At 42.4% G+C, this 18,981-nt stretch overlaps 1 protein-coding gene across 1 annotated transcript in view; it reads right to left on the bottom strand.

Moving 5' to 3' along the window:
* LOC147323583 (protein kinase C epsilon type-like) overlaps positions 1-18,706 on the bottom strand; it is a 55,150-nt gene extending 36,444 nt beyond the window's left edge. Inside the window, exon 1 of the mRNA XM_086304014.1 lies at positions 17,470-18,706. Within this exon, the coding sequence (XP_086160140.1) occupies positions 17,470-17,814 (345 nt within the window). The 5' untranslated portion in view covers positions 17,815-18,706. The remainder of the gene's footprint in view (positions 1-17,469) is intronic.
* Positions 18,707-18,981: the final 275 nt, after the last annotated feature.

Raw genomic sequence — 18,981 nt, 5'->3', positions numbered from 1 at the left:
ATTAAATATAAGACATCGCTCTTTTTGAAGGTCCTCCTCTTTTAAACCAGCTCCTGAAAAGGCAGCTTTCATGTAAACACTACATTTGTTCTTTAAACCTTTGTTTAGACTCTCACATATGATAAACGAGGTGTCATCAATTGAGGTGTAAGATTTTTTGATAACACCTTCATGCTCTTAAGCAATAGTTATGATAGGAAAATTGGCAAACTAACAGCTTCACAACATGTCCATAATTTATTTATTTATTTATTTTTTTAAATTTACTTCCTGGCACAGCTAAACGAGAACCTTGATGCCAATTTATATATTTGTCTGATAAAGGAGGATAAGGAGCTGGCGAAATTTTGCTCCATACAAACCAAAATAAAATCCACCGAGTGGAATTTCTAGCACTCAGTAATTCAAATGTTATAGTTAGAATATTAAATTTAAAAACTGAGTAAAAAAATAATAACTTGCTGCCGTACAAGAGTCGTCTGTGTGTGAGTACTCAAAAGTATAAAACTGCCAGACCTTTTTTTTTAAAATTGATTACACAACCGTGTGAGTAGTTTCATTTGTGACCTTACTCTCCACTGTTAATCAGATAATTCCCAAAAAGTGGAAGTACTGGGCCTCTGGGGAACGACACACACATATAATCACTGTGTTACCTTACTTAACTTAAGTCTATACTTTTTCCTGTTATTTTTCAGGACATTTTTTATTAAATACCAATGAGTTCATAAACTCTGTGCTAACTACTTTTATTATAATAACTGAAAAAAAAAGCCTGCTTATTATTGATAAGATTAGAATTCTTAAATGGAGAAAAATAGCAATATAACTTTTGGTTATTTGTGTAACTACAGTTCTCAGAGGTCCACCCATGGCGAGACATTGAAACGCAACTCCGCCTAGTGTCTCCAGAGTGTAGTGGTTTATAAATTCACCTTACATGTAAAAGATGTAAGAAGGCTCCCAGTTTGGGACCAGAAGGAAACACAAATGAATGTGCTGCTTGTGTAAGGAAGGGGTTTACTACCAAAGCAATAGTTTCAGAGACATTTAACAACCAAAACTGTGGTTAAAGTCATACATAACATAGAAAAACTGGCTAAAACAGGCAGAGAAATACAGGTGCACTCCTGGTTTCACACAGAAAGAGGAGACAAGGAGTGTGCATTTCACCTTCCCATTTCTTCCCTTTCACTGGAAACATAAATTAAACACCCTCAGCAAACATACACCCTACACATACACACTAAAGGTTGTCCTGATTTGGCTTTAGTGGGCAGTGCACCATATTTCTCTTTGTGTGTGAGCGTATATCTTAAATCCAGACTGTCCTACTTAACCAGCAGGTCACCGAGGGGTGGGGCCCATGATGTCATTGTCCACAAACAGCGATTGTGAGGGAATGGGAGTCTGGGGGTCAGGAGTAAAGAAAGGCATAATGACAATGTGGCTGTGGCTGTGACGATAATCGTGTCTTGAAAGAGACAAAGTGGAAAGGCGGGGAACAAGGTGACGGTGTCATGATGCTGCCTCTGTGACTATAGGATTATGTTAGTGCTCAAGGATATTTTTAACTTTGGATGTTTTTTGTTTTTTTTAAGGCAACAAAATATATAAAGTCAAAAAGGTGGATCTCAGTTGTTTTCATCTTATAACTTTCTGCAAACTGCATCTTTTTTGGGAGGTAGCAGCAGATGGCGCAAAAGAGGCTAGCAAGACTTGTTAGTGTTTTCTATTTTTAACCCTCCGCCAGTTCATTCCCTCAAAGTGGCACCGGTTCTTAACCTTTTTACGACTCTGACATCCACTAAAGGACAAAAATATTTTTTGGCCCTCCTCCCCATCTAAGGAAATGTCAAATTTAGATGTGCCAAATACCATACTCGGTAATTACAAGCTGTCTTTAACATACTTGTTGGTTACCCTAACGTTGGTTGCAGAAATGGGAGACAATATTGACACCAACCTTCCCGGTGTAACGCTGAACTTTGGAAAACTAAAACTTTCATGTTTGTCCTTGATTTCGTTCAGAGAGAATTGCATCCCCCAGTTCGCAGCAACGTGGTTACCAGTGAGCACAGAAAATCAAATTCTGCAACTTTAAACGACAGTGAAGAAAACGGAGGCGATGCCCAGGACTAAACGTCAAGGCGAGTGACTGAAGCAACTACCAATGACAGTGAAATACTGATGACTGACATATTACAAGGTGCTAAATTAATTACCAAAAGGTTACCTAGGCAACCCGGGCCTGAAACTCTAACTGGAGCAAACAACCATTAGCAACAAAGCAGGGCTACCTATGTGGACGCCCCTTCAGGGTAACAGACTTCATGGCTCTGTTCTGCTTTGCTACCTACTGCAGCTACAGCTCATCTAGACTTTTTATGGCTATCTAATGTTGAAAGCAGGCACATGGGGCAAATTCACGCACACACTGAAAAAGATTTACTACAAACTAACAACCCATTAGTCAACCAACTTAATTAGCATTTTCCTGTCTTCTCTTGATGCAGCTCCTCCCCCGCTTATCTGCTAGCTCCTGCGGGAGACTGCCTTACTGTACCCCGCGCCTTGTCTTCAATGGATTTACTGAGTCACTGCACTTTTGTGGGGGGTTTTTTAGCTTTGTGATATTTTGTGCAACTGAATACCACATATATCCGTGACATTTGCACGCCGACTAACACATTTGCAATACAACCTCACTTTGGCACAACTGGATTTAAAATCTGTGGAAAGAACTATGTATACAGCCAAAAATCTTTTGTTCTTCCGTGGCTACACAGTCACCATTTGTGTCTACGTTTTTTGAGAGTAAGTCAAATTCCTTCTGTGGATTAACACGCTTGATTCTGATAGCATACACAACATAAGTTGTAGCCAAAGCTTGACTTATGTTGCTGCAAAAAAGTGGCAAATTATGAAATTATGATGTTTTGTCCACATTTGTGCAATCGATACATTTTTGATTTACAAACTGGGTGTAATTCTGTAAGTAAGTAAGTAAAATTTTATTTATATAGCACCTCTCAAGATAAAAATCACAAAGTGCTTCACAGAAGCTAAAACCTAAAAATAAAAATCAACCAAAAGCAAGTTTAAAAAGATGAGTTTTTAGCTGTTTTTTAAAAGCGACCACGGAGTCCACAGATCTCAGGCTCAAAGGGAGAGAGTTCCACAATCTGGGGGCCACAGTTACAAAAGCTTTGTCGCCTTTTGTTTTCAGCCTCGTGTGTTGGACAACCAGCAAGCTCTGGTGACATGACCTCAGGGACCTGCTGGGAATGTATGGATGTAAAAGTTCACTTATATATGTTGGTGTTTGTCTATGCAGAGCCCTGAAAGTCAAGGTCAAAACCTTAAAGTGGATTCTGAATTTAACGGGGAGCCAGTGCAGCTGAATCAGCAGGGGTGTGACATGGGAGTACTTGGAGGACTTGGTCAGAAGCTTTGCAGCAGCGTTCTGTACAACTTGCAGATGCTCCAAAGATGCTCCAAGTAAACAAAGAATTCCAATAATCCAGACGAGATGAAACAAATGCATGAATGACAACTTCCAATTCGGAGCGCGATACAATGGGACTCAGCTTAGCAATGTTTCTCAAGTGATAAAAACAGGAGCGAACCAGAGATTTTACATGAGCATCCAAAGTCAGAGCTGAGTCAATAGTAACGCCAAGCTTCCTGATAGACGGTTTGGCAAATGTAGCAAGTGGACCCAAGTTTTCCATAACACTAGGTACAAAATTTTTAGGAGCACAAACAAGGACTTCAGTCTTCTCCTCATTTAGTTGAAGAAAGTTTCCAGCCATCCAACCTCTAATGGAGTCTATGCACTTATGCAAAATCTGTAGCTTGGAAACATCATGGTGCTTAAAGGAGATATATAACTGAATATCATCTGCATAGCAGTGATACAAAATGTCCTTAAAAGTGCTGAATAAGTGTTGAAGAGGAAGTAAATACAGCAAGAACAATAAAGGCCCCAAAACTGAACCTTGTGGCACACCATAGGCAAAAAAAGTAGAAGAGGAACTGTACTTAGAGGTAGCCACAGAAAAGGATCGTTCATGCAAATAGGATTCCCTGTCACAGCCAAGATATATATTCTTCTCCCTGACCTGCGACATTAACATTTTGATCAGATCGCCTTAGAGTCAATTGTGAAGAAATTTCCTGACAGGCGCTCTTGAGATTGAGATGAAAAAACAACTGCAAAGCCGTCGCTGCTGACATAAAATGGTTATAAATTCAATATTTACACTAATATAACAAATTCTGAAACTCTACACCGTCTGAATTTGTCACTTGTTTAAGATTTCTTAGAAATATGCAATGCAATAAATTCTGGCAGGCATAAACGGAGCCTATAAAACATGTTGTACTAAAATATTTGGCTTCGTAGTTGTAAAACAAAAAAGAATTTAAACTGGTTAAACCATCTTTTAAACGGATGTTGGTCGGTCTCCAATTGTAGCCCTTCAGTCTTTAATCCCAGCTGCCGTGTTGGAGCATGTGAGTGTATCTGTGCTGAAGCCAAGTGTCAAACAGTGGCTGGCTGACATCTGACGTGGCCCGTGTCCCAGCGAGGAAACATTACACTGTGTGGTCATCACGTCTCAGAAGCTTCCAGCAGCCTTGCAGCTTCGCCCTCCAGCCTGACATGTTTACATGTACACAGAGCTTACTTCCACGCCTCATCTCCTGTCCTCTCTCAGTCATCACCACTGTTTTCCCCCTCCTCAGACTCGTCTTGCTACCTTTGCACCAACTCTGTTTTCTCTGTCAACTGAGAACTTTTTTTAAAAAACACTACCAGGAGCTATTTTTTTTTTAATTGCTAAGGAAGCGATAAGCTGGTGGTAATAATCCGGTCGTTAAGTGATGACGTGACGAATCCTACTTCCGGGCCTAAAGTAGTCTGTGTTATTATGGCTTTTGTGTTGTTTGATGTTTAATGTTATGTATTTTCTTGTATTTAATCTCAAAAAGCTCCTTCATGCTTCATGCCCTGGAGGACGGGGCTGTGGCCCCCCACACCCTCTAGCAGATCATTACATGAAGGAACCTTTTAAAAAACAAAAAACAAGCGCGTCCATGCTCACAGGTGTACACACGGGTGATCACACCCACAAACTACACCCTTTTTGGCTCCTACCTCAAAGCACACTGTGTTCTGTTGCTCTTATGTGCTGCACAATAATGTTTAATATTTAGTATTTACTGTCATATTCCCATATATCATTGTGATGTTGTTTATTCTATTTGTTCTCTTCTGCTTGTTTTCTTTTTTCTTTCTCAGCAGGTGACCCAGGTGATTGATATATGCATTTTTTTTCTTTTTTTCTTCTTTTTTTTTTTTTCTGCTCATTCTGTTGGTTTTTGGTTTTTGCCCTTCTCCCCCATCCCTCTTCTCAGCTGTTTCTCTTTCCCTCTTTCTTTCTCCCCTTCTTTCCCCCAGTCAAGTCTGTCCCATATTCAGTAAGTGAAAATAAAATAAACAATAAAAGGTGAATCAAATGGACCATTACGGCAAGGCTGGGATGGTCAATTTGGTAAAGTAAATCCGTTGGGCATCTTTCTTTGCCTTTAGACAACAATTCTGATGGCAAAAGAGCCAAACGGGACAGGCAAAAAAAAGAAAAAAAAAAAAAGAAGAAGAAAAAAAAAAAAAAAGCTCCTAAAACAGTCAGTGATCACTGACCTCCCTCGGCTTTAATTACCGCTAATCATTTATTTAAGCTCAGTTTTTAAAACCTTACGATGTAACTACAGCCCAGCCCATGCAGCAGTATATGAATGACTAACCTCGTATTGTGGATGGATTATCTCAGTTGTTCTCCTGGCTGAAGTTTGGTCCTTTTACAGCATCCTGCCATGTGATTACATTTGTTCCTGACCACCGAGAACACTCACATTAACTTTTATCGAGTGGAAAAAAAAGTTAGCTTGTTTATATTATGCTAACACAGCTGTGTCGCTAACGGTCACGTAGCACATCATTATATACCAGCTAGCCAAACTTCAGTGACCCTACAAACGTCACTGCTGTTTAGTTTTCTGTCTTCATTTATGTTGGAAGTGATAACAAAGCTGTACATTTTAATTTGTTTCCAAAACCCCGCAGTCAGGACATGCTATATTGTATTTAGATAGAAGCTAGCGAGCTAACTTCCTGCTAACTTCTAACTCTGTTAAATAAATTCCGTTTTCATGGATGCCTGGATGTTAAACTCAATTGTTACACCTGGTAGAGCAGAACGCTGATCATTTTATTAAAGATGAAAGACTTTAGACAGTTTTTCAACTCTCAGTAATGCCATAGTGATCGTTTGATATATGGACCTGCAGCGGAGTTTAGGCCCAGACACGGCTAGTGACGTCAGACTTAACGACCGGATAGCCAGCCTGACTTGAATATTACAGCCTGCAACTGTGCACACTCACTCCTTGTTGTTATTAGAATTAAATACAATAATATAAAACCACAATTAATAATCCACAACTATTGAATAAATATAATAAAAAATAATACCAGATAATCTTATGAAGAATTTAAAGCATCATTACAAAAAAAACAATCACTAAATGGATCTTGTAGGATCTGAAATGTTACCTCTTGAGATTGTTTCAGAAAAAAACATAATTAAAGTAAAAATGAGCAATTTTTAGTTTGACTATTCCAAAAAAAAAGCACTGACTGCATTGTTATGAAAGTCCAGTCACAGACTGAGCACCACCAATAGATAAATCAAATGTTGCTGACCAGACCTTTGAGAATATATGGACGCCCTTCATCATCCTTCATGTCGAGAATTTGAATATATAACAAACTGAGGATGTTTCCCTCCGCTCTTCTTTTCTTTTTTTGTTTTGTGAAGCTGCAAAACAGAAGCCTCGCCCTTCTGTGTGTGTGTGTTTTCCTTTTCTTTTTCTTTTTCTGGCAAAAAAGCTTGAATATACTTTAAACGTACAAGATGTTCTGATTTATGGCTGTATTGTGTTAAAATTTAATAAAAACGCTGCTGCAAAAAAAATAAAAAATAAAATAATGCCCAACAATCATAAGGGCAAAACGTCACGGTAAAAAATAATCTGTCAAACATAAACAGCTTGTAACATTAATAAAGTGAAAGGCATGCTGGGTAACAGGCTGTTAACAGCTGGGAGACAGTGAGGAGAGGTGGAGGTTTAGAAGAACAGAGCCAAAGTAACTTTCAACCAATAGCAGAGCTGTTTCTGCAGTCTGGACGCCTTTCAGGCTTCAAGAAAATGAGGCTCTTTTTTCACCATTTCTAAGTGTGAGCAGGGCCAGAACAGCAGGAAACAAGGTGATGGTAACGTGTTACTCGAAAGTACCTGGAGTTTTTACCTGGAGATAGAATCGCTTTGGTGGAGAAATTTTGGAAGAATGAGTGCAAGTGGAAACCATTCTGAAACCTTACAACGTAACCTGAGCTGTAAGCTATTGTGCACCTCCCTGTGAATGTAAGTAACTTACTAAATGTAAGTATTTGTTCTCTGCACATTGCTTTGCAATAACGGTCAATCGCTAACGGTAATTCAAGCTTCTGGTTGCCTAGGTAATCTCTAATTACCTAAGCAACTGTTGGCGTGTCCACCACCCCGCTGGACACGAATCTACAATATCCTTCACTGTCATTGGTATTTGTTTAATTCAATTGAGAAACATATCAGCAGTGGTTATTTTGCCCATCATAGCTTGGTCTCTGCTCACATCACTGTGAATTATTTCCTGTGCGTACACCCCTTGACTCTAAACCTCAGCCACAAAAATGTAAGCGCCTCAGAGTAAATTATTTTACAGAATAAGATTTCCATGGTATCATTTTTTTGTAGACATTATTTCTTTGTTCTTTGTTCACAGGGGCAGCACAGGGGCACCACAGGGGACTGTCCTCTCCCCCTTCCTCTTCACCCTCTACACCACAGACTTCAGCCACTGCACAGAGACCTGCCATCTTCAGAAGTTTTCTGATGACTCTGCGGTGGTTGGATGCATCAGCAGGGATGATGAGACAGAGTACCGGGCTGTGGTCGACTCCTTTGTCACGTGGTGTGAGCAGAATCATCTGCAGCTCAACGTGGCAAAGACCAAGGAACTGATCGTGGACTTCAGGAAGACCAGGAAACACTTGACCCCTGTTTCAATTCAGGGGGTCAGTGTTGACATTGTGGAGGACTATAAATACCTTGGAGTACACATTGACAATAAACTGGACTGGGCTAAAAACACCACAGCACTTTACAGGAAGGGCCAGAGTTGTCTCTATTTTTTGAGGCGACTGAGGTCCTTCAACATCTGCCAGAAAATGCTCAGGATTTTCTATGAGTCTGTTGTGGCCAGTGCGATCCTCTATGCTGTTGCATGCTGGGGGAGCAGGCTGAGGGTCGCAGATGCCAACAGACTTAATAAACTAATCCGTAAGGCCAGCAATGTTGTGGGGATGGAGCTGGACTCCCTCAAGGTGGTGTCGGAGAGGCGGATGCTGTCCAAGATAAAGACAATGTTGGATAACACCTCCCACCCACTCCATGACATGCTGGTCAGTCACAGGAGCACGTTCAGTGAGAGACTGAGATTACCGAAAAGCACCACTGAACGACACAGGAAATCATTCCTGCCTGTGGCCATCTCCCTGTACAACGCATCCACTTAACACACTGTTTGCTGCTACAACTACACATGTTTCTTTTCCAACTATTTATTTATGAGTGACTTATGTATGTATGTATGTATATATATGTATATATTGTACTATTCTTAGTTAGTGTATTGTCTGTCTTGTCTTAATGTTGGTTTAAAATGGAGCACTGTAACAAAAAATAATTTCCCCCAGGGATCAATAAAGTATTCTGATTCTGATTCTGATTATTTCTTTTTTCTTCTGTTAAAAAAAAGCAACCCACCCTAAATCTATATATGAGCTTACAGTCAATACTGTAATAATTGCTAATAATGGAGAAAGCAACAGAATTTCCTCTGCAGTGTATGTGAAGTAAAACCACCAAACTGCAGGGCTGAAAAAACTGCAGATCCTCTAATGGCCACTTGGGGCGAGTCAATCCCACTGACAGATTTTGAATTTTCAAACATATTCCAGTGAAGCATTTCAGTCACGAAATAATAAACACAGCTGCTATATTGAACAGAAAACAATACATAAATGGCGGTGTAACTAACCTGTGTGTCCTAAACGGTACATTACGCCGTTGACGATCTAAACAGCAACTCTATTTTGTGACGAATGATTAATTACTGTTTTGTTACTGAGTAAAACTTGTCCAAACCTGCCTGAGGCTTGATTTACAGAGCCCAGTGGTTGATGCTGTAATGTCGTGTCTCACCGACTACCTGAATACATCATCGGCATAATTATGCTGGTGAGTAAAGTGGAATTTCCCTTGAAGAGTGGGCACGCAGCACAAGGGAACCCTTTAAGTCTCTCTACCTTTGAAGGCCTTGAGTTTGAATCACTCTTCCTTCTAAAAGAACTAAAACGCTGCTTTTCTTGCTTTTTTCTCTGCCCTTTCTTACCCCCTGACCCCCCCCCCCCCCCCCCCCCCCCCCCCCACCAAAAGAAAAAAGCTCCTACCTACCCATCTCTCTCTCTCTATCTCTGATGTGTCTGTGGGTGAGTGACTGTCACCAAGGGGACGGGGCTGTCACTGTCACCATGGGGATGGGCTCCGTAGAGCATCTCAATTACTGAGTGGGACAATTAATAAGCATCAAAGTCCTGGTTAATATTTCACCAGCAGCACAAAGCAGGAACCAGCGCTTGGGTCCCGGGGAGATGGAGAGGTGGTGGAAGACAAAAGAGAACAGGAAGCAGAGGGGATGCGGATAACAGCGCACATACGACAGAGATGGAGCGATGACGAGATGGGATGAGAGAGGCAGCAGAAGGGCGGAGGAAGTGAGAAAGATGGAGCTGAGGTACACATGCCTCAGTGTTCTTCTGAACAGCAGGAAGTATGCCATTTGGCTGTACTCTGTGCTGGGTCTCACTGTGTATTACTGTACACTTCGGTTTTTGTCACTGATCTGCTCTAAGTACTGCAAACTCTGCCGAGGTTTCAATAATTCGTACACACTAAAGTGGTCTATTTTGCTTATTTTCTTGAAAGCGACCAAATAATGTCAATATATGTGCAAATAATTCCTATGATGCAAAATCTCAGGCTTCAGACTGCTGAACCCTGGGCTGTGAGCACAGAAGCTCCACCCACCCACATTGGGAGGGGCAGCCAATCACAAGAAAGACGGGTTAAATGGAGAGCAGAGGAAGCTAAAACGTTTGATTCAGACAGAGAATGGATGGATGAAAGGTCCAATGTAAGAGAAAAAGAATATATTTTAATTAATGATTTAGGTGATCTTCTTCATAATCCAGTTGCCCTCTCTTCCCCCTATTAGATTGCCAATTACTGATATTATTGCTGCTTAGAAGGGCAGTGGTTAATATACAATGATAGGGGTAGCGTGATCCAGGATCCATTATGCAAACTGTATTAAGTCACAGATTTTGTGGAGCTCTATACTGTTTTTTTTCCTTCAGACCTGGCGTTCTACTGACTTGTTCAATGGCCCTCTTTGCACACAGCAGACTTAATGATCATAGTCCAAGAACAAAAACATGGCACTGCAACTGAGCACAAAAGATTTCTTTTAGCTAGGCTTAACTGAATATTAAATTATTTTTGTGTCTTATGGAAAATCTTTTGCAAACTCAAAAAACACGATGTCTACAGAATGGATGAGCTACTGGATGAATATAGTGGCTATGAGAGACTGGACTGGCTGAGTTCACAACTGCTAATTTAATGTTGTGCCTTGAGAATTCAACTTGGTAAATAATTACCTGCAAAGCACAAATGTAATCTAATCTAAGACTAGTATTTGGCTCAAATCACTGCTTGTTCCCCTAATTTCTGTCTCCTTTTTTTTTTTTCAAAAAAGGAGGAGGTTGCCGACCCCTGGCCTAGGCTGACAAGCAATGTCAATTCAGAAATCATATTTGACACTGGATAACATATATCTGTACCTGCTTTTCATTTGGAGGCTGCAAGCGGTAACATCCTTCATCTCCCTGCTTTGTTTAAGTCCTTCAGTTCACTGATGTAACCTGGTTTAAAACCAAAATAATCCCAGATGGGTGATTCTGCATTTGCTGAAAATGGGACGGGGAGTGGGGGGATCTATCTGTTTACTTAGTTTAGTCTTAAGCCCTTTTTCCATTAGTACCTACTTGGATCAACTCAGCACGGTTCGCCACGGTTTTCAGCGTTTTCCATTAGGTCATAGTAGCTGGTACCAGATACTTTTTTAGTACCCGCTCAACTGGAGTTCCAAGCGATCCCAGCAGGCACTAAAGTGTGACATCATCAGACTGCATGCCACTGACTGGCTGGTCAGTAGCATCACTCGATGAGTCAAGAAAGCCTCTCGTTCATGAAAATTAAAACAGCCATTTTTGAAACCCAGCAACTAAGGAAATGGTTAAAACAACGCCATGGTCCCCCAGTCAGACGAAAAGTCACAGACCGAGCAGCAGGTTTCACTTGACGTCCACCTTTTTTGTAGAGTTCGTGTGCCATATTAATAACATTGTGGGACGCTCGGACATGTTTCTGTCACGACAACCACGCACATTCGCTAGTACCAGATTGTAGTGGAAAACCAGTCAATCCAAATCAAGTCATGGCGATCCGTGGCGAATGGCAAAGGGGCTTTAGTTATCTATCTCCAACTACAACATATAGCTAATGTTCATTCAAAAGTCAATATTAATATTTAGCCAATGAACCAAAGTAAAAGACTGAGTGTTTAAATTGATGACGGCTAAATTTGGCTAAACTTTTCGGTCAATGACAGGGATTAATGTTTGGTCGGTGTGCATCCTGAGGGAGGAATGAATGCACGGTACGGTAATCCGCTAGAAAGAATCTTCTTTAGGATTCTAGGTTTTTAGGATTCATCCTCTGGGGATAAACTTTTCCAAATTCTGACCAGAACTTTGAAGTTACATAATTAGTTGACCAAAAGACAATCTGTCATCATTTTTGATTGTCATTAACTGTTGAAGCTATTTAAAAAGCCAGAATACCTAAAGAGCATTTCATTCCACCTTAATAAGATGCAAGCAGAGAGTTCCCCATGCGGCTATGAAGGTCATTCATTACTATTTTGTGACCTTTTAAGGGTCAAATAAGTAACAGATAAATTTACCATGAAAGAATTAGTGAGCTAGATTTAAAGCCTTACCACCCAGTTTAATTTGCTTGCTCATTTTTACATACAGAGAGATTTATACAGAGGGTTTGCATCCACCACCGAGCAGAAAAGGTTGAAAAGATCTGATTCCAGAAGTCATTCTTGTGTTAACAGTATTCTCTGTTTATCCCTAATAATGTATTTTTTGTGAAACATACAGCGAGTAGTGATAAATCAGTGTGTGAGAGGCAGGCTGGCCTATTTTATTTTTATTTTTTGTATAAATGAGTTTAAAAAAAAACTGAAGAGAAAACCCTGTCTGATCTGAGTCAGACAACCTATTAACGAGTATACTATATTTCCCACCGCTACCTCCTTGTTGAGACTGAACATCACATCCTTCCTTCCTCGCTTAAGACAGAGGCGCACGAGAAGGTAAGAGCATCAGGAGGAAGCAGATAAAAGAGGAGTTTAAGGTGCACGAGCGAGGCAGGAAGAGGAAGATGATGGGTAAACGAAGGGTGGGCGGGAGAGTGGGGGTGTTCTTAAAGCTGAAAGATGAGCTCGCTGCTGAAGAGGGGAGGATGAGAAAGACTCGGGAGGCAGAAATGGTGAGTAATGGAATAATGGAGGGGGGGGGGGGGGGGGGGGTGAGAGGGACTGTGTCGCTCTGAGGCAGATGTACTGACGAGCCGGCTGGCTGATCGATGGGATGTGGTCAATCAGCACATTGATCCATATGCTCTGACCTCACTTTGGATGGCTGAGGGGCAAAGTGGGTGCCTGTGTGTGTGCTGGTTTATATACAAGTGCGTGTGCTGACATAGCATAAGGTTATGTAACTGCACATCAATTAACCCCCACCCCCCGTTAAGGAAACCTACAGTTTGGCAAGCATGAAATCATATACACTTTCACATTCGACACTCATTAACAGAGCTCACACTGACATTTTTTGCAGCATTGCATCATGAAAATAAGCTTCCTAAGACTTTAGATTTGCGATTAATTCACCACAATGAGCATTTTGTTGCCCCTCTTTTTTTTTTTTAAGATTACATCACGGTCATATGTTAATCCAGCTGAGAGCAGGGCCTCTATTAAATACTCTTACTTCAAAGAGGAAAATGACATTTCACAAAATAAACTGTAATAATATTGTAATAAGTGGGTGCTGTGATTTCATATCCTCTTCCAAAGGCCTGACAGTGGATTTTCATTGTGTGTGTGTGTGTGTGTCTTGCCTGAAACAGTTGCCTGAAAGGTAGAAAATTATCAGAGTATTTCACAATGTGCTTTGGAGAACAGTCTGCCGTTATCCTCTCCCCCTCCCAACTCTGTCCTGAAATCACCTTCATTAGCCTTTCGTCTAACATAAGGCAAGTTGACACAAAATGAGGGGAAGCAGTGGAACGAGATCACATGTTATAACTGGAGACAAAACTTGCAGACCTAAAACAAACAGCTCTTTATTCCCTTACATACAAATCTATGTGTAGCAATCCAACATCACAGTCTTAACGTTAAATGATGGGAAACCATAGTATAGTTTTCTCCTCTGCATAGCTGAGTACATCTCTGAAAGGACAGTAAAACTAATAAATAAGTAAAAAAACAAACTTATCTTGAGCTGCAATGCTGCGTTTTCGGAGGGGGGTTAAAGAAAACAACAGCTCCTGTTTCTGCGAGTGCAAAGAGACAGGAGGAATGCGATGAACTGTGAAAGGGCGACTGCAAGTCGAACCTGAGATGCCCAAACCAGATGCAATGCAAGTCCGAACAGCTCCTGTGTCACAGATAACGAGGGTAAAGCTGCATGATAATAGAATGGAAAACAAGTCGCCCCTACATGGTCTCATTTCACATTAGAAAAAGACGACTCCATGACTTTGGTTGGAGGTTGATATTGGCATTTATAGAAAGTATAAGAGTAACGGAGACAGAAGAAACACCCTTCAACCATGTTATGAGTGTTGATGTTGCATAGTTCAGCCACTAGAGGGCACTCTGCAAATTCCCCGTTGGAAACACTTTCTTGTAAGGCCACGAACACAACAAACAGCTAATCTGAGCAGAGTGCAAATAACTTAAAAATGACCACACGTAACAAGTGTTAGGGAAATCCGTTTCTCATGAAAGAAAAACCATATCGGCCGATATGCTGGAATATTGGATTCTTAAATGACCAAATATCGGTATCGGCTTTTATAATGTGGTATCAGTCAGACTCCAGCTGTTATATCCATACACACCTGCAGTGTGACAACGACAGACTGCAGCACAGCTAAGGAATATGAATAACAGAAGTGGAGGCTCTGACGAAGAGCTCAGTGCAAATGTTTGACACTGGAAGAGAGCATTTAATAATAAACATAAGGTAAACATCTTCTTCTTCCTTCTTGATCCTATCCCTAGCATCTTCCTCCGCATGTTCTCCTTCACAACATCCACGAATCTTCTCTATGGTCTTCCTCTTTTCCTCCTGCCTGGCAGCTCCATATTTAACATCCTTTGTTCAGTATATCCACTATCCCTCCTCTGCACATGTCCAAACCATCTCCGCCTTGCCTCACTAACGTTGTCATAAATATGAAGGCCCACTTCATTGTAAAAGGCTCTGAACTGAAACCAGAGGTTTCACTGGATAGGGATGGTGTCAGTCTTGATACTGAATGAAACTAGAGTTAAACATATATTTGTTACCGATTAAAGTGGACATATTGTGTAGCTGTTAAGTGTAGTTATATTTGTGTGAAGGAAAAAATCAGTGCTGCAGACTTTTAAGTCGAGCATTACACTGGACCTTGGTGCAGGCCCTTGGTTTATCTACCTTCTGAAACAACCTTTTTCCCCTTTAAATCAACTAGCCTCTCACTGGCTACAATTCACAAACAGACGGTTTGAACATCAGGGGCCCGTTCTTCGTACGTCGCTTACTACATCCAAGATCAAATGACACATCCAAGATCAAATCATCGCGCTAACCGTGAGCTCGCTAATCCGGTTCCCCGAACACACCTGCTGTTGACGATTACTACAGCTGGACGCAGGAATGTGACATCACTGGGTGTCGTAAAAGGGGCTACGCATCGATAGTAGAAACATTGATCGGCAACCCGCTGATTGGTCGGCGAAAATGTCCAAGGGGCGTGCTCGGTATTTTCCGGCAGCAGAGCAAGAACTCATGAGTGAGGGATTTCAGGAGTTTCAGAGTTTAATTAAAACGCAAGAGAACACTGCAAAGGCTGCAAAAGCAAGGAGAGAGGGCTGGCAGAAAGTTGCTGACAAATCAAACTCGTAGGTAATTTAATAATAATAATAATAATGGATTGGGTTTATATAGCGCTTTCCAAGGCACCCAAAGCGCTTTACGATACCACTATTCATTCACTCCCACATTCACACACTGGTGGAGGCAGCTACGGTTGTAGCCAGGCTGCCATATCGCGCCATCGGCCCCTCTGGCCAACACCAGTAGGCGGTAGGGTAGATCTATCATATGACACTATATTGTCCAATATCATATGGCATTATATTATATTATAATATGTTATATTATATCCCCTTTCACATTAGAGCCACAACAGGACCCACAAGAACATGGGAACAAGTAAAAGTGGAATACAGGAGTATTCTACAGAATGGTAATATTTATCTCTTAGATTGCTTTGCGTCTCTTGGCAAGGTAATACTGGCCTGTAATACTCTGTTAGTTTGTTCATAACAGCAACCAAGAAAAGGGCAGAGGAAAAAAAGACAGGTGGTGGTCCTGCACCCCCTCGTCAACAAGTTGGTTAAGTAAATAATACCCTCACGGGAATATCGATATCTCTCTATGAGCACACTGTCGCGCTGAGCTAAAGGATCCTGTCTGTCCCGCAATATACGCTGAATTCTGAGGACTCTCCTTATCAATCTTGCACCTTCCGCAATGGGTTGGTCGCGTATACGGACAGGACATGGCTGCGACAGGCTTCCCAAATCCACCTTCGCTTTTATAGCCGTGGTCTCTCATCTTGATTACACGAAGTAATTTACAATTACTACTCTAAAATATGAATTAAATCTGTAATAATCACATACATGTAATAGAATGTTAATAGTACATTTCCCTTTTTTAGGAAATGACCTGTATGTATCTGTGTGACATCAATAAAAGGATCAAGTGCTGCATTATCTTTAGTTACATTGATAATATTTATTTATGGTGAAACAGTGGAAAAATATCGCTGTTGCTTTCGTATAAATGAAGCGGACATACCTGCGTGGCCGCGATCTAATCCTGTTTACATAAAGTAAACCTGCTCCCGAGCAGGTTTACGCTTACGGCTCTGTTGCTATGACAGCAAGTCCCGGATGAGCTTCGGGGAACCGACTGATCCAGGATCACGCGAAATCGTCAACAATCTAATCCGGCTAACCTACTTAGCGAGGTACGAAGAACGGGCCCCAGGTTACAACAAGAGAGGAAACTTCAGTGTGAAATGGAGCCTTTAGGAGATAGATGCTGGTATTGTAACATGAAACTGGTGGTTTAGAAAAGTCTTGTTCTGAAGCAATCACACTCTTATCATTTTTCATGTTTTTTAAACTGACTATACAGAAAGAGGGGCAGATTTGATTGTGAAACCAGCTAACAACTTGTCAAACGTTAGCCGACTGATCAAAATCTTCCAAAATGGACTCTAGTAGGTCCGTAACCATGAGTATCACCCCCTGGTGGATATTACAAAGAATCTTGGTTGAAGGTACTGTCATGTTAGTTTCACTTTTCAGACCTGGAAGCCACCACCATCTTTTATACTGTCTGTAATAGGAACCTGAAGCTGGAGGGGAGGGCGGACCTCTTGTGAGCAGAAAACAAGCATAATAAGGTCCTAAAGTCCTCGCCATCATATTGTAGTCTTTTTCAGTTTCACCCACTGGTGTGGCAAAGGCTCACGTTTGAATTTTGGGAATAGAAGACCAACAGTATTGATTCCTTACGCAATAATAACCGACAGGTGAAACCTGGGAATACTTTTTCCTAGCTGTTCACTGTGAACAGGAACATGAAACAAGCAGTCAAGCAATGGCATGCATACCACAGCCTAATAGACCACATAAAATACACTATGCAGATACAGTGTTTAGGATTTCCTTCCACCTGCACATGCAAAACTGTGGCTTTCACCTACAGACACGCACACCTACACACACGCATACACAGCTACAGATCAAACGCATACCCAGTCTTCGTAGTGCCTGGTTCCGTTCTGCAGCAGGTCCTCCAGCTGGATGGTGCAGTTGGCCACAAAGTCATCATACCCGATGGGTGCATCGTGGAACACTGACAGCTCCAGGCTCCTTCCCTCACGCACCTCGGTGCAGAACTCCTGGTGCCAAACGGGACTGTTGGTCTTGGTTCTGGTGGCGGTCTGGCCTAGTCGGGTCTGATCCAGATTCAGAGCCAGGTAGGGGTCCAGCAGGAAGGAGCCGCTCTTCCCCACTGCGTGACGCAGCGCCCATGGAGTGGGCTTTAGGTCCACCGCCTCACAAACCCGCACCTTCAACAGACCACTGAACACAGGCATGGCTGCTGGGAAGTGTGTGTGCGTAAAAGGATGAGTGTGTGTGTGTGTGTGTGTGTGTGTGTGTGTGTGTGTGTGTGTGTGTGTGTGTGTGTGTGTGTGTGTGTGTGTGTGTGTGTTTAGGCTAGTCTGCCTGTTCCTGCTCCTGTACACAGAGTGTTTCCTTCCAATGAGCGGGGTCACTGCACAGTCCTGCTACATCCCATAATGCCGCTGGCTCCTTGGACTCTCAGTCTAGTACAGCCATATCAGAACAGCTCGTTATCCACACACGCGCGCAGAGACGCCAACAGGGCAGCTGACTGATCCCCAGCAGACTGAAAAACGCAGAAATAACGCGGACTCACACCCTTCAGGGGTCTCCTGGTGGACGCTCTCCCACCGAGGCGGCTGCCTTGTTTGTTTACGATCGGTCTCGTGAGCCACACAAAATTCCTGTTACCGCGGAAACAGAACGGGGTATGAATGTCTCTGATCAGAAACGCAGGTTGACTGGCTCACGTTCACGTGAAGTCCCGGAGCTTCCCCGCGGTCCTCGTGTGTCTCTCCCGGGTCAGGGTGGAAGAGAGCGCGACCAGCCGCGCCTAGCCATCCGGGATTGGTTCTCCTCTTCCAGCCCGTCTCGGCTCACTCGCTCCTCTCCTGGATAATCTCCTTCCTAAGACCTCACGGCACCGCGATATTTGCGCGTAACCCTCGGAAAGCAGTGCCTTTTATTGCCCCCCCACCCCCCCAAATGACGGTTTTTTGGGGGGTTCACGAGCACCCCAAACACATCCCAGTGCTCCGCTCCCGTTTCGCTTTTTTTTTCTCCTTTCGCTCTCTGCGCGCTCCCCTCGCTTCCCGTCCCCTCGCTCCTGAATCTGTGAGTGAGCGCGAGCTGCAGGAAATGCGCAAAACGCGTCACCCGCGTTGCCGGGCTTCTGCGCCGGATGAGAGAAAAGAAAGACAGAGAGAATCTGTGTGCGCGTGCGTGCGTGCATACATACGTGTGTGCGTGTGTGTGTGTGCTCAGCTGGAAGAGGTGTTTTTAAAAGAGGGGCGATGGAATTCACCCGCAGGCGTGGAGTAATGTGTATGTGTGAACGCGCGTGTCATGGCCAGACAGCCCACAGAGCCCATCAGTCCTCATGCATGACCACAGACAGCCTCACGCACAGTTAGAGAGTC

This window comes from Aulonocara sp. 'chitande type north' Nkhata Bay, linkage group LG8 (assembly GCF_057382095.1).
Source record: "Aulonocara sp. 'chitande type north' Nkhata Bay isolate Kocher_YH1m ecotype deep benthic linkage group LG8, A_spYH_male_GT1.1, whole genome shotgun sequence".
NCBI lineage: Eukaryota > Metazoa > Chordata > Actinopteri > Cichliformes > Cichlidae > Aulonocara > Aulonocara sp. 'chitande type north' Nkhata Bay.
The sequence above is the reverse complement of the archived record's forward strand: the minus strand, read 5'-3'. Positions and strand labels throughout refer to the sequence as shown.